This window comes from Acartia tonsa, chromosome 9 (assembly GCF_053477335.1).
Source record: "Acartia tonsa isolate MP-2025a chromosome 9, ASM5347733v1, whole genome shotgun sequence".
NCBI classification, from domain to species: Eukaryota; Metazoa; Arthropoda; class Copepoda; order Calanoida; family Acartiidae; genus Acartia; species Acartia tonsa.
The window spans coordinates 32126823-32151656 of record NC_137268.1 but is presented as its reverse complement, the minus strand read 5'-3'; the positions used below and the strand labels follow the sequence as shown (position 1 = coordinate 32151656).

Below are 24834 nucleotides of genomic sequence, written 5' to 3'. Positions count from 1 at the left end.
TTTTGGGGGAGTAAAAAAAATTTGCAGCGCGCTTCGCGCGCCATTTTACCTCCCGCCCAAAACCGAATTACCCCCCCCTTAAAAAAATTTTACCCCCCCCAAAATAAAAAGCTTGGACGCCCCTGACTGTGGCTGCTGTAAACTTTTTCCCCCAAAAAATATCAAATAATGGGCTTACTCATTTTTAATTTTGTAAGTCCTTTGTAAAAAGGGAAAGCAGAAAGAAAGACTTTTACGCCTAACTCTCTAATAAAAACTAAGATATTTTGTTATATTTTAGTTTAATAATTCTTATTCTTATCCCATATTGGATTTAGTATGTTGCAAGTTTTGGATCTATTGCAGTTCGCGCCCAAATGTTCCTGGCAATGATTATCTCCAAAAATTTATTAACTGTAAAGGCTGCTAACGGCCAAACGCTAAACGCGCAAAATTTTAACCGACATAAGAAGACCTACAAAAAATCTGGAATATAATTAACTCAATACAGTTATCTCGCAGTGCACTGCACACAAATGGGCTGAAAAGACTTATTTTATGAGTTTTGTCTTTAGTTAAGCATTCTCTGTAAATCATTGGATCTTGACTATTTTAGATTATTTATAGGCCTTGCGACCGCATTTTAGTCGTTTGTCAGCTATCACAGTCTTTAAAGTTCATAGATTTTTTTTAGATAATCGTTGCCAGGAACATTTTACCGTGAACTGCACTTGATCCCAGGTTTTTATTATTGAGGTTAGATTAACAAAGTTTAGTCTTAATTAAATTTGTTTATGGCTTGTGTGTCACGACAGGCTGTAAATTTTGCAAAAAACTATGTAACATTGAAACTTACTTACTAGGTAACCTTTGGCTGATTAATTATTACGTAATTTCATCATGAAATCAAAGAAATTAAAATTAATATTAGAAGTAAAATGGTAATAATCTTTTTAATGATTTCTTTTAAATAATCATGGACAATTGTCTGTATTACGATGCTATACATGGTTTTTAAGTATTGCTGAGAGTCGATTCAAATCTAACGGATATTAATCGGTTTTAGTCCATATTGGAATAATTATTTCTCGCATCGTATTCTAAACAGCTTTTCTCGGATATAAAAATTGTACAATTACGATGTGATAAATAACTAAAACTAACTTTAAATGTAATTTCTGTTCATTTTTATTTTTTTCAGTTTGTCTTTTTCAAAGTGTTTATCGTTATTTTTATTTACAATAATATCTACCTATACAAAATCCTTAATGCAAATCGACGAGCTAAGGAATTAACATTCGCCTTATTCTTCAACTATACCCCTAGAGGCTTCTAGTGGAGCGTAAAATGTTTAATTTTAAATCTATATTGATATTAGCTGTTTTCTGAAAATATCTGAAAGGTATATATGTGTTACCCTCCCCCAAAAGTAGTTATAAACCTTCCCAGGAAATCTACACTGTAAAGGAGAACCATATCAGTTTACCGATGAGCCAATTAAAATCTTTGAAGAACAATTTTTCAATTAATGGTTATACAATTCTTTTTTATTTAATTTGATAATTCCTTTATCTTTGTGAACTGGAAAAACCAACGAGATGGCGCGCGTGTACGTTTTTTTTTTATATGTGATCAAAATGTAAATCACAAAATACACACAAACACACATAAAAAAGCACATAGTGCGGTATCTGTAATGTACAGGTTTTTAAGTACAAAGCTTTTCTTTAATTATGGTCGGTTCGTCCATCCGGAACAATTAGCTTTTTTCGTTTATTAATACAGGTTAAAATTGTCCTATCGATTTCAAACTTTACATGACGGTTTCTATGACAATTAGATACGATTTAGGAAGCGTAGCAACTCTATGTCATTACCAGAAAGTCAGTACGTCCTATTATCACACGGTACAATGTTATAAGCACAGCATCTCTTTAATCAAGTACTAAAAATGTATGTATGTCCTAAAACAGTATCCTGTATCTAAGAAGTGTAAATGTTCGTTTTCCCTACGTTTTAAGGCTTCGCTTTATGGATGTTGTCATCCTTGTTTGTTATGCTTATATAGACATGGTAGACTGGTGGAGAATCCTAAGTTTTGTTTTCACTGCGCCATCAGAAAGTGTCCTGGTTAGATTTTCTAAGCCTACAACAAGGTATCACATCCTCTAGGGGCACTTGTGGGGAGGGGGGGAATTCTATTACCCAACTTTTTGTTTTAGATTTAAAGAGAAAAAGATAAAAAAAATTTTGAGATGAGAATTTTTTCAAGAGTCGATTTATATTTGGAGGGTGGTGGTACCCTTCCCCGAAATAGCTATAAATCTTTCCAGGACCTATGAGAAGCTACCCTGTAAACCATATCAGTTCAGTGGTTATCAATACACACACACACAGACCAGAAATGAACTTTAAATTAAGCTTTTTATAGTGTCCATAAAAATAAAATCATACTGGCCTACCATAGTTTAATTGAAATTTATACTGGCCTGCCATTGGTAATTTATTCTGTGTATTGGCCTATCATTGCTCATTTGTATTGTATGACGCACAGTGGGATCTTTTGCCAAAAAACGGGACATTAAGAGTAGACAAAAGTAAACTTCAATAAATAAGCTTGTATTTGAAGAAATGATGTAACTTAAATTTTGCCCCTGTTAACTTCTAATGTACATTTGGTAAGTACGTCTGGCGGTTTTGGAGGAGCGAAGCTACCCTATTTTTAAAAAATCTATAAAACTTCATAACTTTAGTTAGGATAGGAATATTTTAACAAAATCAACGTCTATGTAAATATTTCTTCAATGCAAACAATGTTTGTGAACATGAATATAGTGTCAGGTGCACTCAGTTTGAGTCCCGGCATTTTTAGGTAGGTCCAGTATAAGTAAAATAGGACACTTTTAAGGCATGTTTTCAAATATTTTTTTTACAGATATAAACAACAATAACATAATTTTCAAAACACTTTTGATTTTGTGTTAATACCTTTATTCTAAGTCTAGCTATCTTCATTTAAAGTTTGTATAAGAATATAAGCATAATTACTTAAATTTTATTCTCTCTCAAACGTATATATTTCTCTCTCTCTCTGATGCGTATATAATGTTTTTGCAATATTATAATTAATCCCACAATTTGAATTTCTGCTGGACCAAAACCAGTTCGAACTACAAATTTTTTTAGAACACATGAAATTTAGCAAATTTAATTGCTAAAATAAAAGTATTTATAATTCATCTTTATTTAACGACTCCTTTATCCCTTAAATGTCCATTAAAACCGCGAGAACGGCAAAATCGTTAAAAATCACGCCAACGGCGGCAAATAACGGCGTAACGGTTGGCCGGAGGCAAATGATGCATAAGTCAAGAAAGATCCGCCTTAAAAAGTTTAAAATATTGCAGAGATGACTTTGGGCTCTAAAATGACTCCTTCCCCCTCTAACGGGGGAAAATTTGAAATTAACAAGAACGAAATTGTTCAAACCATGCAATGTAAAATGCTCAATTACTCAAAAACGGACAAGAGGCCCCAGGTTGTGAAAACTGTTTAATACACAATACATGTTGTATTTTGATATTATTATTGCAAACCCCGGGGCCTCCTGTCCGTTTTTGGGTAAAATGGAGAAAACTGATTTTTTGGGGTTAAAACTCTTAATATTTTTGGTGAAATTTTCTCACAAAATGTCAATTTACACCAGCAAAAAAATATTTTTTAAAACTTTTTCTTTAATTAGACATTGGTACAGGTATCTGAAAAGTACCTCAATCAAAAATTATTTGCATAAGCTGAATATAAATGTATTTTTTGTTGCTTTGAAAAAATTGTGTAAAAAAATCAGGAAAATCATCAAAACTGAAAAGAAATTTTTCACTACCTTTTTTAAAAATGGCATAAATCCGCCTAAAGTTAATATTTTTTAAAAATTTCTTTTCTAGCTGTCTACTTACAGCCATTATTAATTCCTAGGATAGATAAAAGTCGATTTTAAATTTTTTGGATGTCCCGATTTTTTTCAAAAGATCCCACTGTGTGACGTCCATTTTTCGAGGCTTCACTTAAAACTTCACCCATGAAATATTGATAAAAAATAAAACAAAACATATGAAATTTTCTTAGATGCGTGTCTACATCATAATATTGGTGACTGTGTGTCTCATGGCTTCCCTGATTAGATCCTCCCCTATGTCAGCTGATATGGACCCCGTGGCTATGACCAGAGCTGGATCTTTAAATCATTTTAGTGGTGAGCCTGATCGGGGGTGATCCAAATTTCAGCCAATCACAGCGCGACATTTCATAAAATGCTGTGCTCTCATTGGTGGAAAGTTGGCTCACCCCGATCTGGCTCACCACTAAAATGATTTTAAGATCCAGCTCAGGTAAAACCCTCGAACGTGGCCCAACACGTAGCGCATCGTCGGGGAGGTGATAGATTTTTATCTCGGCCCGACACCGCGTCATAACTAAAGATGTTAAGAATGATTCCTATTGCTGCTAGGTCTGGTGATCGACATAGAGTGGGTAGGGAGAATGCCTTGGCCAATAAACAGGCACAACTCATTAACATGCACAGTTAGGACTTCTCAGACTTCTGTTGGATGTAACTAACCTTGGGTGTTATAGTATCGCATTACGTTCGGATGATACACTGGATTCTCTAGATGATCAGTTAAAAATCGAATTTTATCACACATCCGTTCCCCTAAAAATAATAAAACCCCAAGATGCAAGGGATACATCGACTAGTGATTTTAAATTTACTATTTTAATTTAGACATTGCATTAAAAAGTTTGGGAGAGGTCTTAAAGTTGAATGCAGGTGAATATTTTTATATCATCATTTAAAGGCAGTTTTCCACAAATAGGAATATATAGTATTAAACAAACTGATGATGCAATAAAATGAATGGTGGCTTTTGGTTAAACATTGTAATATTATAGTTTTTAAGAGCGAAGCTTTTCTATAATTTGAGTAGGTCAGCTCTTATCGTTAATGTGGACACGATGGAATTGTCTAAACAATTAGGTACTATTTAGGAAGCGAACCAACTCTATAATCGTTACCAGAAAGTCCGTATGTATATTTAAAACATACATCAAATTTTTGTATGTTATAATTATTCTATTAATCTGATTTTTGGAATTCTAATTCCTAGGACAACAAGTACAATTTAATGAGGGAAGCTTCTCTATAATAAAGTCCTAAAATTGTAACTATGTTCCAAAACAGTACATTGTATTTAAGTAGTTTTTCAACAAATTTACTTACAATTTCGTTTCGACTCTTATAAATTTATATTCTGATTATTCAGTTCTGATACTCTACAAGAGTTAATGTCCTACCGTTTTAGAGCTTCGCTTTCATGGATGTTGTCATCCTTGTTATATAATCATTTAAAGGCAGTTGTCCACGAATAAAGAATATGAAATCGTTTAGTTAAACGTGATAATGTTAACAGGGATCTAAAGGGATAAGACAATGGCCGATAATTTGATGTACATCCCCAATGATGGTACATAAAATTATCCCTTCTTTAGTTAAAATTAGTGATTGAAACGTTTAGACACAAGACTTCATGAACCAATCAATCAAACTTCAAGAAAAGTCCCCAAAGTTGTTGGGCCAACTAATGAGACAACCTTAATTCAAAACTTTGACGACTTGTGTAATTCCCAATGTCCCTTCCCTCCCCAAAATATTATAGTTTTTTTTGTTTAGTACCAGCAGCGACTGTTCTATGGCTAGTATGAAGTGTCCAGAACATGACTGTTTGTCCAGACTAGGCAAGTCCTACTGCACCTGGGTTACTTTCTGACCATTTGGACGATACGACGGCCGGACAGACGGTCGTATAGAAAAAGTAACTTATGGACTATCTATGCTTCTAAAAATATTAATACTATTATTATTTATAATTTATTCTTTTATTAAATTTATGTCAACAAATCAATTTATTTTCATAATTATTTCAATAAATTACATTATATATCACAATAAGGTATAAAGAATAAAGTAAATGAAAAAAATTCTTTATTAAAATGAATAATTCATTAACTAATATTTTTACATATTTGTGCAATAATGGGAATGTGTACATACAGTGTAATAGACATTTAAAAAAAAGTCAAATTGGGTATTTAGAAAAAATTAAAACATGGATTGGTTAAAAAAAGAAAAAAGTTCTAAAAAAATAAAAATTATGTAGTCCAGGGGGGTAAATGAAAGTTTTTAAAGGTTTGATTAATCTATCGTAATTTCTTAAATTTTGGGTGGGGTAAAATGAGAATTTCAAAGTTTTAGATGGGGGTTAACACCCTTTTCTCACATCATTAGACGTCTATGTATTAGTCCCCAAAGACAGATTTTTGTATTTTCTTGTGGAGGAAAAAAAGAAATTTTTTTACTGTGTCTAACAGTTTAATTTTTAAATGAAACATTATACTTTGATAAAAAATGATTAAAATTGTTCAGGGTAAAAAAACATATTATCTTTTTCCAGTATGGATTCGAAACCGATTAGTATCCACTGGATTGTAACTGGTTCTAAGCCATACTGAAAAATCATGTATAGCATCGTATTTTAAACAATTTACAATAACATTAATGAAATAGAAAAAAATAAAACCAGTTTTGTTAACCCTGCCTAACAAACAGGTTCTAGTCATAAAATTATTCATTTAACAATGCGGAAAACTGTCTATAATACGATGTGATAAATAACTATTATTCAATTTGGGAAAAACAAAATCCATTTTATCCCACCTTTCACAAAGGTTTAGAAATATATATATATTTAAATCTACAGATTTATTTCAATTCTATTTATTTCAATGTTTCAGTATATATTTAAAATAAAATTTTACGAATATTTAGCACAATATATACAGTATAAATCTTTAAAAAAACACAAAAAAATAATATTTTTTTTTAAATTCTGGTTTTTATAATGGGGAGAAGGGAAGTACATACTACCCATCCCCTCAATAGACATCCTTCAAACTTTAGGACATCTCATCATATTACCCCATTAAAATAAGAGCTTAGACGTCCCTAACCCTACCCTACAACCCTAAAAAAATTGTGATTACTCCATAAATTTTAATAAAAATAAAATTATAATTCTAACAAGGATGACAACATCCATAAAAGCGAAGCACTGAAACGGTAGGACAAACGGACATTAACACTTGTATAATGTCTGAACTGAATAATCATAATATAAAAGTATTGAAAGAGTCGATGCAAAATTTAAGTAAATTTGTTGAAAAACTGCTTGATACAGGATAATGTTTATAGACATACTTACATTTTTAAGACTTGATTATAGAGTTGCTTTGCTTATAACAGCATACTTTGTTGTTCCAGGAGTCAATATGCAAAAAATCAGATAAATCGGATAATTAGATCCCATTAAAATTTGTTGTTAAAATTTTTTAAAAATCAACATGTTTAAAATGGACGTACGGACATTCTGGTAATGATTATAGAGTTGCTACGCTTTCTAAATCATACCAAACTACTAAAGGAATCACCATGCAAAATTTGAAATCGATAGGACAATTCTAACATGCCTAAATTAACGAATAAAAGCTATCTATCTCGGACGGACGTACGGACGGACTGACGTACGGACGGACGTACGGACCGACCTTAATTATAGAAAAGCTTCGCTTTTAAAAAGGAAATTTTTTTTGTAAGTTTTTTATAGATTCATACTGTAAGAAATACAACTATAAAGAATAACACCAGTTTGTAATTTTATTATAATTATAATATGATATTTCATAAAATGTATATTTGTATTATTGCTAACCATAATACAGCGCAGAAAAATGTAAATTCACTCCTGTATTAAAATTCACATGTTTTTTTTTATCTATTTATAAATAGTTTATATTAATTGGTTTAAGCCAATATAAAATTTTAAGTTATTGGTCATATTTGTAAGTTTTTCTGTCCATAGGTCAGTCACAGCGTTTTCGCCTGTTTGTTTAATACTTTAGAAGGTCAGGCTAGGTTAGGATATATTGGGCACTTGGAAGTCCTGCCAGTTTCATCAACACAAATATTAAGGTATGTAAGAATAGATGTCCAAAGTTGGGGGTTAATGAGTGTTTTCCCTCCTGAAATTTTTAAAACCCAAATTTTATCCCCTTAAAATTCATCAAAATATATTAGTTCCCACCCCCCCCCCTTAAATCTATGAAATCCCTTCAAAATAAAAAGCTTGGACGTCCATGTATATAGGATTTGAATATATTGTTGCATTACTTAACTTTTATAGAAGAGTTGGTAAAGAACTTTTGTCGGACATGTGAACCACAAACTCCTCCCCGCATTAAAAAAAAGTGCCGGCGCGGAAATCTTAGCCTGCGAAAAGCCTGAAAAGCTCTAATAACAGTTATTGACCTAACCTAACTTATTTTTTAAAAACTTGGGTCAAGGTCCACTTTCGGTAGAAAGGAAATCATCGTAAAGTTTTGTCTTCCTATATGTCATTATCAGTTGACAGACATTATGGCATACAAAAATGTACAAGAAAGTTAAACATGTTTTGTACTCTTTGGTTCTTTTATGATTTTCAGGGAAGATTTAGGCTATTTTGTGGGTTAGTATATCAACCATCTGCGTATTAAGGTCCTTTTAGAATAATTTTTTCTTAAAACAAAAACTTAAATATCCATTTTAGCTTTTAAGATTTTTTTTAAAAGACTTGTTCGTTTTTATGTTAAGATTTTAAAAATTGAAAGACAAATTTAACCGTGAATGCTTTTTATTGGTCCTTGATTGGTCTTTAGCTATTTTTTTTTAGTAGAAGATGTTGCATGTCGTTATTTCTTTGAAGATAGTTTTATAAATATAAGAATTCGTCTGATGTCAGAGTATCTATGCGCGATAATTTCCTAGTACCAATTAATTCCAGACTTTAAACTGGTTCTGTGGACTTTCATCAACAAAGAAATCACAATTGATTTTATTCTTGTTTAAGTATAATACCATAATGTAATTTAACATAACCAAGCCACTCTAGAAGGCACTCTTAACTTTGAGGAATTTAAACAATTCCAAGTATCCTAATTAGTATGTATCTTAATTTTGATGGAGAGTTCTTGAAAATGTTTGGTTTTAATTTCAAGTAGACAGAATTCTGAGTATTAAACCTAAAGTTAACAAGTTTAATTATATTTGATTTGATATGTGCATTTATTTCTTTTCCAGCTAATCTAAAGTATATCATTTCATTTTAGTTTGAAAGGGAAAATATTTTAATATTTTTTTTGTAGATTATCTTATTATTCTATTTGTACGAATTACTTTTTCAAACTCATTGAACTTAATTCAGTCCTTTCAATAGAAAATTTAAGTTATTTATTTTTATGGTGATTATAAAATTTCATTAAAACTCTGATTTTAAAGTTTAGATTAAGATCAATTTCCTATTATTTCAGTTTACAGAAGGTCAATTACTTCTTTAAGTATCAACATCATTATAGAAATTAAGCCTTATTTTAATAATCAATATAAATTTAATTTTTAGTTCCAGATCAACGAATTTTAAATACTTTTAAAACTAAGTTTATTTTGTTAAAAAAGAAAAATCGAGTGAAATTAAAGTTTTAAATGATATTTAAATTATATCGTGTTGACTCTTTAGTAGGTTTTAATAATAATAAGCCTTTACCTTTAAAACATACTACTTGGATGCATCCCTAGCATCTAGGGGCGAGAAGTAGCTAGGAAACAGAAAATAATTTAAAACCAACTAAAAACTTTCATTTAAATTAGATAGCCTATCCATTCTGTAATCCATTCTAAACGTCTCTGAATTAAGAACTCAATCGATCAAGTAGTTAGCAAGATCTTAACTGGCAAAATTATGAATCTTACTACTCTATATAATAAGATTTTGTGTTTTAAGAATTTAATCTAATTTCTTTATTTTTTTTGATAATAACATGTGAACTCCTGCCTTATGAGAATAGTAGGATTCGAACCAGACCAGCTTTCATGATAGCCCCACCCAGCTCCGGTCATTAGATGACCCAGAATTAATCTCCTCTCTATAACAAGAATAATATTATTAGCAGCTGTACACCTTTTATGATAGCCACACCTAGCTCCAGTCATTAGATGACCCAGAATTAATCTCCTCTCTATAACAAGAATAATATTATTAGCAGCTGTACACCTTTTATGATAGCCACACCTAGCTCCGGTCATTAGATGACCCAGAATTAATCTCCGCTCTATAACAAGAATAACATTATTAGCAGCTGTACAGCTGTCATGATAGCCCCACCTAGCTCCAGTCATTAGATGACCCAGAATTAGTCTCCGCTCTATAACAAGAATAATATTACTTTTTTAATTCTGTTGAGTAATTATTGAAAAAATCTATTTTGTTGAAGCCCGGTGAATCAAACCTTTGAACTTTAGGAGCTCGTCACGTATGGATTAAACAAAAATCACAAAAGTTAAGACAAGTTCTTTGGAAAATGATCAATAAAAAATATACATTCTCTAACGTGTCTAAATCTTTAATAATACTTTGTATGTTACTTTAATGTAAGTGAGGACGCATGGACATATAGGGTAGAGAAGCAGCGCTCCTTAAAATTAACAAACAATTAAAACTCTATAAAGATTACATGAGGGTGAATGAACGGTATAATTTACAAATGTTTTGAAAAGAATTTATAAGCCTAATATTTTGTTCTAATTCTGCCTTTTTAAACAGTGTGGAATATGAGTGGAATTTCATGTACTCAATCTTATCTAAGGCGAGGGAGTTTTAGGACCCCTTTTTAAAAACTCTATATAATAAAATTGCGTAAAGTTGGCAGATCGATAGCCTGAAACCATTATAAGACTAGAATTAAAAGCTAAAATTGCCTTAATCTACTCAGGAACCTATGTGATTGTGCAGCTTCCCTAAAATGTAGAACTCTATCGGTTCTTGAACTCGACGGACAAAAAAACTTAAAACTTTTTAGTGGGATTATAGAAAAACACTAATCTTAAACCGTAGAGCTATGAATCAAAATGTAGTAGAGTCACTTATACTAATACACATATTTGTTCCACTGTCCATGTGTTCCACTATTCTAATTCTTTTATTTGGTATGCATTCAATTCCCATGAGGAGATACGGAAAGTGTCATGTGTGACGTCGTAAAAATACGTCTAAATCAATCTCTTTTTTATGTGTTTCCTTTCTTTCTTCCCCTCTCATCCTTTCTTTTAAGACGTATTTCTATGACGTCACACATTACACTTTCCGTATCTCCTTCCATTAATATCCATAATATAAATTGTCAAGGACTTACTGACCACCGAACTGATTAAATCCTGCATTTCAAGAAAGCTTTATGAAGGTCCAAGGCAGGTTTTTATCTATTTTATTACAAAATTATAAATTCCGAATCCTTACTTTGTTGCAAGAAGAAACAATAAAAATAAATGAATTGTGGTTGTTATGATGATGAGAGTGAAGCAAAGAGAAGGTGGCAGTTATATGCTGTTGTAATAAGATTTGTTTATGATTACACTAGCAGCTCCACCCCTACAGGCCTCCAGGGGGAAAGGGGGAAAGTCGACCTCCTCACTTTTTTTTTAAAGTAAAAGTAAACTAAGTTTTTTTTTGTTGGGGTGGGGGGGAGGTCATTTTTTCCAAAGGGTGAATTCTCTTCGGTACACACAGAAAGACACATAGAAATCCTGTTACTTTTATGTAAGGATGATATTGTGATACATTCGCGGAAATGAACTCACACGCATATATTTGCCTCTTTATACCCTTGTGATGTTCTAAATAAATATTAGAAAGAATTTGGGAAAACAAAGATTCCTTTTTAGTCTCTCTCTAACCATTTTATTTCTATTTTATGATCTTTTATTACAACTTTAGAATGTCTGAAAACATTGTAATTTTGTAGCGAAGCCAATCTATAAGTCTGATTTTTACACCATTATGCTTATTCTTATCTTTTTCTTTCCTATTTTTTAAAAACTATATTTTCCCTTTAATCCATTTCCCAGTAAAATGTTCCTGGTAACGAAATCCAAAATCTATGAAGGCTTGTAGCTGCGAAAAGGCTGAAAAGACATGTCATGCCCAATTACCATGGTGAGCGGCATAGAAAGGCTTATAAATAATCTGGAATAGCCAAGATCCAATTATGTACTTTCCGCGTACTTATGTGCCTAGCGAGATAACTGTTCAGTTATATTTAGTATTTCAGATTATTTGTAGGCCCTTTGAAAAAGCTGAAAATATCGTTATTATCAGCTTACCTAATTGCATTTGCTCTCCTTGAACTGATGGCATCACAGCTTGGCAGCTTACAGTCAGAGTTCTATCTGGACCTCTGAAATATAATTATATTACAGAATGAGTATTAGTGTGTATATGTGAGTGTGTGTGCGCAACAAGTCACGTGACATATCTGCTTGACAGCTTACAGTCAGAGTTCTATCTGGACCTCTGAAATATAACAGAATGAGTATTGGTGTGTATATATGTGTGTGTGTGTGCGCGCAACAAGTCACGTGACATATAAGCTGGGCAGCTTATGGTAAGAGTTCTATCTGGAAACATGAGATATAACAGTATGTGTGTGTGTGTGTTAAGTTACGTGACATATCTGCTTTACAGCTTACGGTCAGGGTTCTATCTGGACCCATAGACGTCCAGGGGGGGGGGGGTAATGGGGCGATTACCCCACCCAACCGTTTTTTTTTCATTTTACCCCCCCCCCCCCAATTAAAATTTACCCCTACCCCTACCCAACCATTTAGGGGCGTAACCGCTTGTGAAGAATTAAAGTTTCATAGCAACTAAAAGTTATTTTATTAAAGCATTAGGAAACAAAAGATAATCTTAAAATGTTCTGTTTGTCCTTGAACTAAAAGCCTAAGAATTAGTATAATAATATTCAGGGAGGGAGGGGACATTAAGCTGTTTATTACATTAGTTCCCAAAGTTTTGTAAAACGTTTTCTTATTCGTTGGCTTAACAACTTTGGGGACTTTTAATAAACTTTGATTGGTTGATTGATTAAGTTGAGTATCCAAACGTTTCAACCATTAATTGTTATTTACAGATGGAGTAATTTTGTGTATCATCATTAGGGATGTACATCAATTTACCATCCATTGTCTTATCTCTTTAGATCCCTGATAATAATATTACAACAACAACAACAGGATGCAAAATATGAATAAGTTATAAATTCCAAGGAATTATAAAATACACAAACACTCACATTTGCCAGGAAGGAAGGGGACATACAATGGGCTGTTTATTACACTAGTCCCCAAAGTTTTGAATAACATTTACTTATTTACTGGCGTAACAACTTTGGGGACTTTTAATAAACTTTGATTGGTATATTCATTAAGTTGAGTGTCCAACGATTGAACCACTAATTGTAATCTAAAGAAGGAGTAATTTTGTGTATCATCATTGAAGATGTATATCAATTTATCCGCCATTGTCTTATCTTTTCAGATTCCTGCACATTTGCACATTGTGGGATAAGCTAAACAAGAATGAATTAATATTGTAGAATGTTTTTTCATCTATTTAAAAAACTATTGATGATTCAGGTAACAATTAGATATAATTTTAAACACAGAGCAAGTCTGTAGAAAGTCCTTATGTTTATTTTAAAAAAGTTTTTTTCTTCTAACTTCTTTACCGCCCAGAGGGAGGGGGATGGGGGGTTAGGTATCCCTTACATTTTTAAAAAATCTATATTTTAAATTTTTATTTTATTTAGTTTTATTTGTTTTTTTCTTTTAATTAAATTCATAACTGCTTTATGTTCTTATTTTTTTCTAGTAATTATTATTTAAAAATTTGTTCACTGTTACATATTTCAAGCTTGTGTCTTCAATAGCCTAAAACCTTCCAAAGATCACAATTAAACTTCTCTGAAAATAGTGTAACAATCAGTTCAGCCGTTTAATAGATCTTTATGGACATACACTAACGCACAACTTACTACTTTATAGAATAGGATAAGAAACTTGGTTTTAGAAGATCTTTTCCTCTATAAAAGTAAGGCTTGTGTTATGCATTCCTCTGTCAGAAAGTTAAACTTAAAATATGCATTTCAAGATTACAAACATGTTTATGTCTATACTTGTATATACATATAGCAGTTCTGCTATTATCCATCTTGGCAGGACTTGGATTATCTACTGCTTCCCCCCTCCTTATATAACTCAGGAAAACAATACAAAATTGTTTTTGCTTTTAAATTAAAAACTAGAAGGCACTAGGAAATAATTCAATTTTTTTTTTAAATTCAAACTTTTTGTTACATTATTTTATATCCTAATTCTCTGTCAAACTCTTGAAAACAAGATATCAATTGCTTCTTTGACATTAATAGTCAAGGGAATTGCCTTGGTCCAGAATGAGGCAGAGAAAATATCTCAAAATAATGGTTGTTAAATAAACTACAAAATTACATCATAGAGTCACAATTATGATATGAAATAAACTGATGAACCTATGTAAAATTTTGTCACAAGCAAAATTAATTTGTTTTAAATACATAACAGGCGGAAGGTTTCAAGATCAAAGCTTACCCTAATGAATAATGCCTACATACACACACTTACACACAAACATACACGCACACACACATACACACACACACATACACACACTCACACACACATACACACACACACACAACCACATATGGCTGTGTGGCATTGAAATTTGTAAAATGCACAAATATGTATATTTATGCAGGGAGGGAGGGGACATTGGGATGTTTATTACACTAGTCCCCAAAATTTTATAATAACGTTTTCTAATTTGTTGGCTTAAATTATTTGGGGACCTTTGTTAAATTTTGATTGGTTGGTTCATTAATTGAGGGTCAAAACGTTTAAACCACTAATTGTAATCTGCAGAAGTGGTAATTTTCGACCATTTACTTATCCCTTGAAATCACTGATATTTATGTAAAAATATTTGGAATGCATACTCACACCACACCAAACTATTCATAATCAACCTGGTTTAGGATTCTCTCAACAACCTTTCTTTATATATTTGAAAGAAAAGGTTGCCTTTTTCTCATAAATTATTCTTGCATATGTTATGCAAGAATAATCCTTGTGACCTGAAACTGTCATTGTATGTTAATCAGCTGTTCTCATGACATTTATTAGCCTTTCTAATTAACATAATTTTTTAAAACGTATTAAAATTAATGGTAATATAAACACAAGAAGCTAAACCATCAAATTACTTTTTTTTATTAAATTATATCTATCTACATATCCTTATAATAAAATAAAAGGATCTCTGTCTGTGTTTGTACCGAAGGATCTCGCAAACCACGGAACCGATATGGTTTTCTTGTACAGGTCCTGGGAAGGTTTATAACTATATTGGGGAAGGGTGCTACCACCCTCCCAAGAGAAATAGCCCCTAGAAAAAAAATATCCTTCCCAAAAACTTTTTCTTTATAAACTACAATTGAAAAAGGGATGGGGATGACTTCGTCCCCCCCCCCCCACCTCATGGGCCAAAAAAGTCTATAAATATCAATCTCTACCTGAAGTGGTCAGGAAGCACTAGAAAGATAAGTCCAAGGCTGGAGGACTCCAGACCATCAGGATCCACCTCTGTCACAAATGGACTCAGCATCCATCTTTCTGCCTGCAAAGAAATAGTTAATAATATAATTGAAAATTATATAATTTTAATTTTGTAGAGGTACCTAAATGTCTTATTTAATAAGTATAAAAATGCTTTTGATTATTTTATATAAAAGTGACAGGATTTCAGTAAGTGTATCTGGCAGTTTGTGTGTACCGAAGGATCTCTCTAACCGCTTAATAGATATGGTTATTCTTTACAATGTTGCTTCTCATAGGTCCTAAAAAGGTTTATAGCTATTTTTTGGGGGAGGTTACCACCATCCTCCCAAGATAAATCTCTCCCCCCCAAAAATATTTTAAAAACAATTTCTATTTAAATTAAAATTTGAAACTTCAAACTCTCTTAGATTAGAGGCCTCTAGGGGTTATTCCTAATAAAACAGCTAAAATTTGAAGTATAAAACTTTTTAAAAAATGTTTATGCATACAATATTACTTTATGGAACATTTAACCTGATTCTTCTCTTTTACAAACTTAAAATTAAATTACAACAAGGTTGACAAGTAACAAAGAACATAATCAAAATAAATATAAAAAAAAACATTTGGAGAATCTTTAATACCAGCTGATAAAATTAAAACTCCTCCATAGCAATACGTACAGAAAGAAAGAATAAGTGAATTTCATATTGAATATAGAGCAGCTTTTCTACTAAAAAAAAGGGGTGGGAACTGGATAGAAATAGAGCAATCTTGAAAAGACTATTCACTGATTCAGTCAAAATAATGATTCCAGGGACATTGTTCAAAAGTTAATTAGTATTCTGTGTCCACTGTTGATACTTTATATTCAACAAGGAAACCTTTTTTCCACCCTACCACAGGGATTGTGGGAGACCCAACATAAAATTTCTATTAAAAAAAATGAATTTCATTTTTTTTGTATAGGAATAAAGTCCCTATAGGATAACTAAAACAAGTTTCTTTCTTAATAAGACAATTTGTTTAAAATCTTAAAGTAAAGATTAAGATATGCTAAATTTTTCAACTGCTACAGACAGGCATTATGCTATCCTTTAACTTCAAAATGTAGAAAAATAACTGTGTTCTTATAAACAAATAACAATATTAATTATTTATTTTTAAGATTATTTTCCTTGTCCCTGGCATGATGAAGACAAAGGAGGACAAGTAGAAAAAAGCTTAAATTTACATATCCTGAATTTTACAAGTAAATATGATACTTTAAAAGTTTTTATAAACCTTTTTTCCATTCATCTAAATCTAAAATAAAAATTAATTAACATTAGTTATATAAAACATAAGAACATATAATCAAAAGATTTACTAGATTTTTTTTACTATGGAATATTATTTAAGATAGCAGACTGATATATTTTCTTATATCATAAAGATTTTTTCATTTTCTTCAAACTCTATTTCTGAGCATGTAAATTTATGTAACAAGTTGAGAGAGATTATATGCAAATTTTTATATTTTCACAAAACCAATTTCATTTACTATTTGTTATACACATATTTACATAAAGAAATTCAGTTACTTCTTACCCTGCTGCTGCTATATTCATTTATTTTTCTCCCACAAATTCTATTACAGCTATAAATTTTTGCCAGCAAAACTATTCTTTAATTCTTATTGTTTGTAGGTTTGAAAGTTGGAAATTATTATGTCCATTGTTTTCCTTTTCAAACAATGTTTCTGTGTAAGGGAGAATTTCTTTGAAGCTCTTTGGTGTTATTTTTAAAAGAATTTTATTAGTATAACTTTATTACCAAAATATTTAATTAAGATATAGTAATATAGAAAGAAATTTGTTTATATTAAATCAAAAACAATTATACTTATTCAAAATAAACATAACAACATTTCTTTTTTTTCTTCAGTAAACTTGAAATCAAAGTAAAGTGAAATATGATCATGTTTTATTATTTGTTTTATTTCTTTAACATGTTAATCAGTTTCTTGTGAATTTTTATGTAATGAAATTGGTGAGTTAATTAAGTTTTGTTAATTAGAATATTTCAATTTATTTTGCAACTATTATTTAGTCCATTACTAAATCTATATTTTTCAGGAATGCCTATCTTTAATATTTATATTGATATTCAATGTTTACACCCAATCTTCTTTAAAGGCAGGTATAGATTTATTAAATTGAAGATTTTAATTACAATTATGGATTTGCCTATACAATGGTTTGGATAATACCAAATTTCTCTGGTTTATTCTGTGCCAATTTCCATTTGTTAGGTAACTATGGTTTACAAGTTAATGCTTTGGTTAACTGACTTTTTAAGTGTGACAATTATATCCTCCCCCTACACCCATTAAATTTTATTAAGGTCTTGAAGGGGTCAAATCCTGTAGATTAGGGGTTAAGTTTTTCTAAGATTTGCATATTTATAAAAGGAAGAAATGTAAGACTTAGGAAATCCTTGATCATAGGCAAGCCTAAGAAATTTTACAGGATTGCCTATTGTTATGTGGCTAAAATCTACCAGCTTTAAACTTGACAAAAATATCTACTTTGCTTTCTGGCTGGCCCAAATCTTATTTTTGTATTAGTAGTAATAGGGCTAAAATAGATTATTTATTTTAGGTCATAAAAGCTAGCAATTACTTATTTCATTATTTCTCATAAAAATTCAACAATACCTATACAGTTAGTTTTATTTTTTTGGATAATTTTCAAATTTAGATCATAACAAACAATCTTTACAAAGAATAACACTGTGGAATACAGCCAAACAGAAAAAGAATGTAAAGGGTAAACAACTTGATCTTACTAAACCATCATTATTAAAAAGAATAAAATGGAAACCAGTAAGAACAATTCAGCATGAAAAACTGACTGATTCTATTCTTCCAACAAAAATAAAACAGAAACCAGGTAAATCTGCTAAACAGAAAAAACTGAGACCATCAAAATTTTCCATTATTACCAAACCACATTTGTTAAGAAGAGAACACAAAAACCAAAAAGAATACAACAAGGTTAATATTAAGCAAAAGGTGTTAAACAGAGCACTATCAATTATGAAGAATGAAAGTACCTTTCATGATTACAGTTGGGAAAATGATCCCACTGGATGTACACAAGATGCTCTTTTTTGTCCAGAAGATAAAGAAATTTATAGGAGATTTCTAGATGAGACTAAAGCTTCTGTTCCAGATAATGATGAAGTTTGGAATCCTTTTGTGGATCTCAGCAAAGTTAAGCCCAGGCCCACATCAACATTTTTGATGTCTTCTACAACTCAAAAGACAACAACACCAACAATAGTAACACCAGAATCTACTACAACTACAGAACAAGTTTGGACAGAAGAACCGACCTGGCCTAAAGAACCAATATTCCCATTTACAACTACTGAAAATCCTTTTTTCACCTTATTTGAACCTGCGCCTAATGTTCCATTATTAAATGCAGACAACATGCCTCCTCTAAGAGATCAAAGACAAATTCAAGATGTGAATCCTTTATTTGATCCTTTTCAGACACCCCCTCTTTTTTCCCAACAAAATGCTTTTCCTCAACGTTCACTCTTCCCACCTACTTTTTTTGGTGGTCAATTTCAAGGGCCTGTATTTTTTGGATGAACTTAACTAAAGTTAAACAGAAGTAATTTTCTTAATTGCATTTTCTAATGTTTTAAATAGCAATGCAATAATTTATATGATTTAGGCTATAATTTGTGTTTTTAATCTATGTTATTTGTGCATCTGCATGAGTTATTTTTGCAGGTTCATAAAGATGTGAATTTACATGTTTTATCTTCTCTGTAATTCCTTTCCCCTAAAGTATAATATTAATTCTTATTTTTGTAGACAATTCAGGTACTAGGTTACTTATATTCAAGTGTATATTTATTTGATAAGTCTTAATAACAAATTATATGTTTGTTCATAAAAAATACATGTTTTTGCTAATGAGTAATGGGAATTAATATTCAGAAAATACAATATTTATCATACATTAAATTGTTTTGTCTATAATTTGAAATCTATTTTATCCTCTTAAAATATTTATATTGGAGAATAAATAGGAAAAAAAGAATAACCCTCTATGTGTTCTTTTATGTTATTCTGTCATATTATTTATAAATAAAACACAGTGTAAAGTGTAACTCACTGTAAATGTAGTCTAGTATCTGTAACATGTCAGTTTATTTACAAGTTTACAAATTAATGAGTATCCCTCTAACTATTCTAGTATCTCTATTGTGGGATTTCAGCCTAACAATAATGGGTAAATCTGACAGTAGCATAGCTCATAAAAATAAAACAATTGATAAAAATGTAATGGGGAGTCCACAAACAAAAGGGGAAAGTATGTTTTAAAGAGAATCTTCATCGTGGATTTTAAATGCCAATTTCATATTTATTTACTGAACAATTATAAATCAAATTCGGGTATTTAGGGGCATTTCGTCGTATTTTTACAATATCTTTTGATAAATTATTTTAGGTTAGGTTAGGTGATTGTCCCGCGGGGTTAGGCAAAGGATTAGAGCCCCCCGCATGGGCTAGAAATAGGAGTAAAGCTACTGTGAAAATACGAAGAAACGCACCTTAAGAGGCGTTGTCACGAAAGGGATTATACCCCACATTTCCTAAAAAAGAAATACATATCTCACAGAGACATTTTGAATTAAAGAGTAACTTTGCTCTTAAATGAAAAGGTAAACACTGAGGTCTTCTCCTCCATTAACCAATTAAGATTCAGCAAAACTGTGTAAATCAAATCAAGTCAGTCTACAGCTAGGCAAGCAAATACTACATTAAACATTATACGTCAACATAATAAATTTACATTTTTCAGAGAAGGATAATAATAGCACAGTACAAAGATAATTGAGTCCTGAAGAACAGCTACAATTCCATTAATTTTCATTTCTATTTCAATGTTTTTTTTCTATCTTCTTTTTTTTGTTAGGGGGGTGAGGGTTATATACTTCTAATAGCATATCTTTTCTTAATTCATTTAAGAAATTGTAGTGTATCTAGAATAAAGTGAGCTACAAATTATTACGTGCTGAATATCTTATCATATTAACCTATCCTTATATCCCTGTGATAAAAGTTTAACTGTTTATTATTAGGATACCAGACTAGAGTAGGTGCTGGATATCTTCTCATATTAACCTATCCTTATATCCCTGAGATAAAAGTTTACCTGTTTATTGTTAAGATACCAGACTAGAGTGGGGGCTGGATAACTTCTCCGACTTGTACAATTAATATTCACTCTGAAATTAATACAAATATTATTTTAGGAATAAAGGAATATTTTATGAATTTTTGTAGTTGAATAACCAAAAATGATCCTAATAGTAGTTAAATAAACACGTGGATATTCATACATAATCTAAAAATCTCTAAAATGTTCATTTTTATTTTTAAAAATATTTCGGATCCTTGCTTGCAGATCTAACCCAACTGGGCTCTATCCATACGGGGTAATATCCTTGCGGGGTTATCGAACCTTTGCTTATCCTAACGTAACCTAAAATTATTTGTGTTTAGATGATATGAGGAAAACCGCAAAGCATTGTTGTTATCTTTTATTAATGTTATTTTCTCATTACTCAACCCCTGAATAATTTTCACTTACTTTACAAATTTAATATTCACTATGAAATTAGCAAAACTTGGTTTTATTAATAAAATAAGTAAATTAAAAAATATATACGCAGAAAACAGTTTTTGGAGCAAAAATTATTCTTCTCCGAAAACTCAAAAAAATACTAAAAGATGAGTGCATAGAATAATTTGTCTTCCATTGATTTTTCCCTGTTACAATGCAAGAATCTTAAGGGTTCAAACAAATTAATGTCGATGAACAAAAATTACCCTTTCTGAAGAAGAAAAAATATTGGTTGAAAAGTTTGGAAACTGCTAGTTTGTACCAACCAATCAAGATATGATAGAAGTGCAAATATTCTATATGAATGTTGATAAAACTTTGGGTACCAGTATAATGTACAGTTCAAAGTTCCCTCCTTCTATTATTCTATATTTATAGTTAACCTCTTTATCTCAATACATAAAATAAAATTGATAAGTAGATTAGATATGTAAAAATTATTATTTGTTAGGTTAGGTAGGCACATTAGCTAGTAGTAGAGTTAGGCAACCCGCAAGGGCTCCTGTGATGTTGGCAATATCTTTTCTGGTATGGCTTCGAAACCGATTGATATCCGCTGGATTAGGCCAGCTTCTAAGCCATACTGAAAAATCATGTATCGTATCGTATTATATTCAGTTTTCTACGAATACAAAAATGTACAATCATAAGATTAAAAGCAGTTTTTTAACTTGTTCCTTCGGCATCTCAGGCCTAAAAATACTGGTTTCAATTTTATTATTGTACATTTTTACATCTGCGGAAAGCTGTTTATAATACAATGCGTGAAACAACTTTACCTGTCCCCGGGTAGGTAGGGTGAGGGTTTGATACCCGTTATTATTGGATGTAATAACTATACCTGTCCCCGGGTAGGTAGGGTGAGGGTTTGATACCCGTTATTATTGGATGTAATAACTATACCTGTCCCCGGGTAGGTAGGGTGAAGGTTTGATTCCCGTAATTATTGGATGTATAACTATACCTGTCCCCGAGTGGGTAGGGTGGGGGTTTGATTCCCGTAATTATTGGATGTAATAACTATACCTGTCCCCGGGTAGGTAGGGTGAAGGTTTGATTCCCGTAATTATTGGATGTTGGCTTGGTAACACCATTACTGTCATCCTGAAAATAATATTAAAAATAAAAAATAAAACTTTGGGCCATTTCTGATAAAAATTAACAATAATATACTGAAATAAATATTCTCGCATGGATTAAAAGACATTTTTCTGCAAATAAGTTAGGTATATATTTCAAATTTTGTTTATTATTCTATGCGCAACCCGGTTCTATTATCTCCTTTTTACAACATTCGCAGGTCACATAGTCTTTGAAACAAATAGTAGAACAATGCATTTATTATTACTTAGATCTTACACTAGATTTTCATATTCTCTAATAAAGTGAAATACGTAGCGGGCTAAAATAATGATACACCCCATGTTCTCACTTTAACCCATCCCATACCCTCCTACTGGAACAACGAACTGACCAATAAGTTGAGTTCCATGTTAGCAACCTAAATTAACGACAAATTTTCTCCTGGCATAATATCCAGGTATATTCTATATCCATTATTAGCAAAAGAAATGTTTTAAAAATACATGTCTTTCTGTGTATGTAAATCAATGTGAATAAATTATAGCAACAGGAATGACCCAAATTGTAATAATAATAACAAGAATCACAACATCCATAAAATTGTAGGACAAACGAACATTAACACTTATAAAGTGTCAGAATTGAAAAAGAAGAATGTAAATGTATAAGTCAAAATAAAATTGAAAGTAAATTTGTTGCAAAACTGCTCAATTACAATTACGGACGGACGTACGGACAGACCGACCCTAATCATAGAAAAACTTCGCTTTCAATACGAATGACAACATTAAAACAAGCTAAGCGTAAGAAATCAGATTAATGATTAAACACGCCTTAGTTTATATAAAAGCATAGAGTTACAATACTTTTAATTCATATTCTGTGTAGTAATAGTCTACACTTAGATGCTTAATTTGAACGTACTTACATTTTAATAACGTACAAACATACAATAATTGTTTTGTAGCTGCGCTACTAATTATAGACTTATTGGTATTCTTTTTGTGAAGAAAAAAAGGATTATGTACATTTGCGAAAAGTCATTTCCTTATTGTATTAGCCAGTGTAATAGGAATAGGTTAATGGCAGTGTTGCGGAGCCGGAGCCGGGATCCGTGGAGCCGCTATATTTTGCTAGAGCCGGAGCCGTAATTTTCGTTAAAAAACGGCTCCGGCTCCGGACTAGATAAATAAAGAGATTTATTATAAATTATAATTTGGTAACTTTGTTTTGTCATGTGCAAATGCCCTTTTTAAGTTTTTCAAGTCCATTTTTATCAAAAATTGAACTTTTAAAACCTTCAAAAGTCAAAAATAGACGTGGGGGAAAATATATGTCGAGTTTTTCTTGATTTTAGGTCGGAGCCGGAGCTGGAGCCGAAGCCGAAGCCGCAATCATCACAGACGGCTCCGCGGAGCCGGAGCCGCACCAAAATCAAACGGCTCCGCAACGCTGGTTAATGGAAAATATTTTTTTTTTAACATTTCTTCCAGCTTCAAAAACTAGATTTCCGAATTCCTTATATTGCATTGACTAAAAAGGCTTCTTAAAAAATGCTAACCCTAGAAAAAATCTTGGTTTGAAATAGCTATTAATCGCATATTCAAGGCAGTTTTCTGCAGATAGTAAAATTAGTAATAAATTTCTGTTTAATTGGTGCTGAGGTTTGGCTCATTCGTGCGAAACATTATTTTTCAGTGTGTCTCCATTCAAGAAGTAGATTACTTTAATTTAAAGTTTTTTCAAATCAAGTTTATGATTATACATAACGCAGACAGACAAACAAACACCCAAATACTACAACACTCTCTTCTGTATAATAATAAATCTTAAAATAAATTGTCTTACCTGGAGGCAGCTTCTGAGAAGGCAAACGGAGGAAAATCTTCTGTAACCTGAAATAATAAAAACGATGTAGAAATTCAAACTATTGTACACCAAGGGCTACGCCCCTAGCAACTGGGATTTATATTTTAAAGGGGAAGTCTAATAAAAATGAGAAGCTTCCCTAAAATTGGAAACTCAATCGGTTAGCGAAATATTAACGAACAAAAAAAACTTTATCTAAATAATGACAATTCTCCTGTTAAAAAGTTTTTAAAATATAAAATTCTTAAAGAAATGTTTTCCTTTTGAATTTGTTGGTTGTCTGCTCAATGAATAGGAATAAATTTAGTGCCAGACTGTTCTTACCATATAACGAAAATTATAAAAAAAATATTATTAGCTTAGGATTTGAAACAAATTTTTAATATGAAAGATACACATATGTCAGTATGTATTGATTTGCTTTATCCTATTACTCACGGCTACGCCCCTAGAGGCCTCTAGTGGCACTTTAAATGTTTTTTTTTATATTTAAAATATGTCTATGTTGCGTATGACGTTTATGTTTCGCTTAACTATCTTTTTATAATCGAGAAACGTAAAAAAAATCAAATTTTTGGGATTTCTCCTGAGAGGGTA

General features: G+C 31.3%; 2 protein-coding genes across 2 annotated transcripts in view; one reads left to right on the top strand and one right to left on the bottom strand.

The window, feature by feature from the left end:
- Nucleotides 1-9121: 9121 nt before the first annotated feature.
- Nucleotides 9122-24834, bottom strand: part of LOC145327493 (uncharacterized) — a 55589-nt gene continuing 39876 nt past the window's right edge. Inside the window, exons 7-13 of the mRNA XM_080171039.1 lie at nucleotides 24217-24263; nucleotides 22312-22389; nucleotides 20815-20887; nucleotides 15571-15674; nucleotides 12284-12357; nucleotides 9946-10050; nucleotides 9122-9150 (exon numbers count right to left, since the gene is read on the bottom strand). Of these exons, the coding sequence (XP_080027165.1) occupies nucleotides 9122-9150; nucleotides 9946-10050; nucleotides 12284-12357; nucleotides 15571-15674; nucleotides 20815-20887; nucleotides 22312-22389; nucleotides 24217-24263 (510 nt within the window). The remainder of the gene's footprint in view (nucleotides 9151-9945; nucleotides 10051-12283; nucleotides 12358-15570; nucleotides 15675-20814; nucleotides 20888-22311; nucleotides 22390-24216; nucleotides 24264-24834) is intronic.
- On the top strand, nucleotides 17520-19698 carry LOC145327830 (uncharacterized). Its single transcript, XM_080171375.1, has 3 exons — nucleotides 17520-17626; nucleotides 17713-17776; nucleotides 18337-19698. The coding sequence occupies exons 1-3, from the start codon at nucleotides 17618-17620 to the stop codon at nucleotides 19236-19238; spliced, it is 975 nt and encodes a 324-aa protein (XP_080027501.1). The 5' UTR covers nucleotides 17520-17617; the 3' UTR covers nucleotides 19239-19698.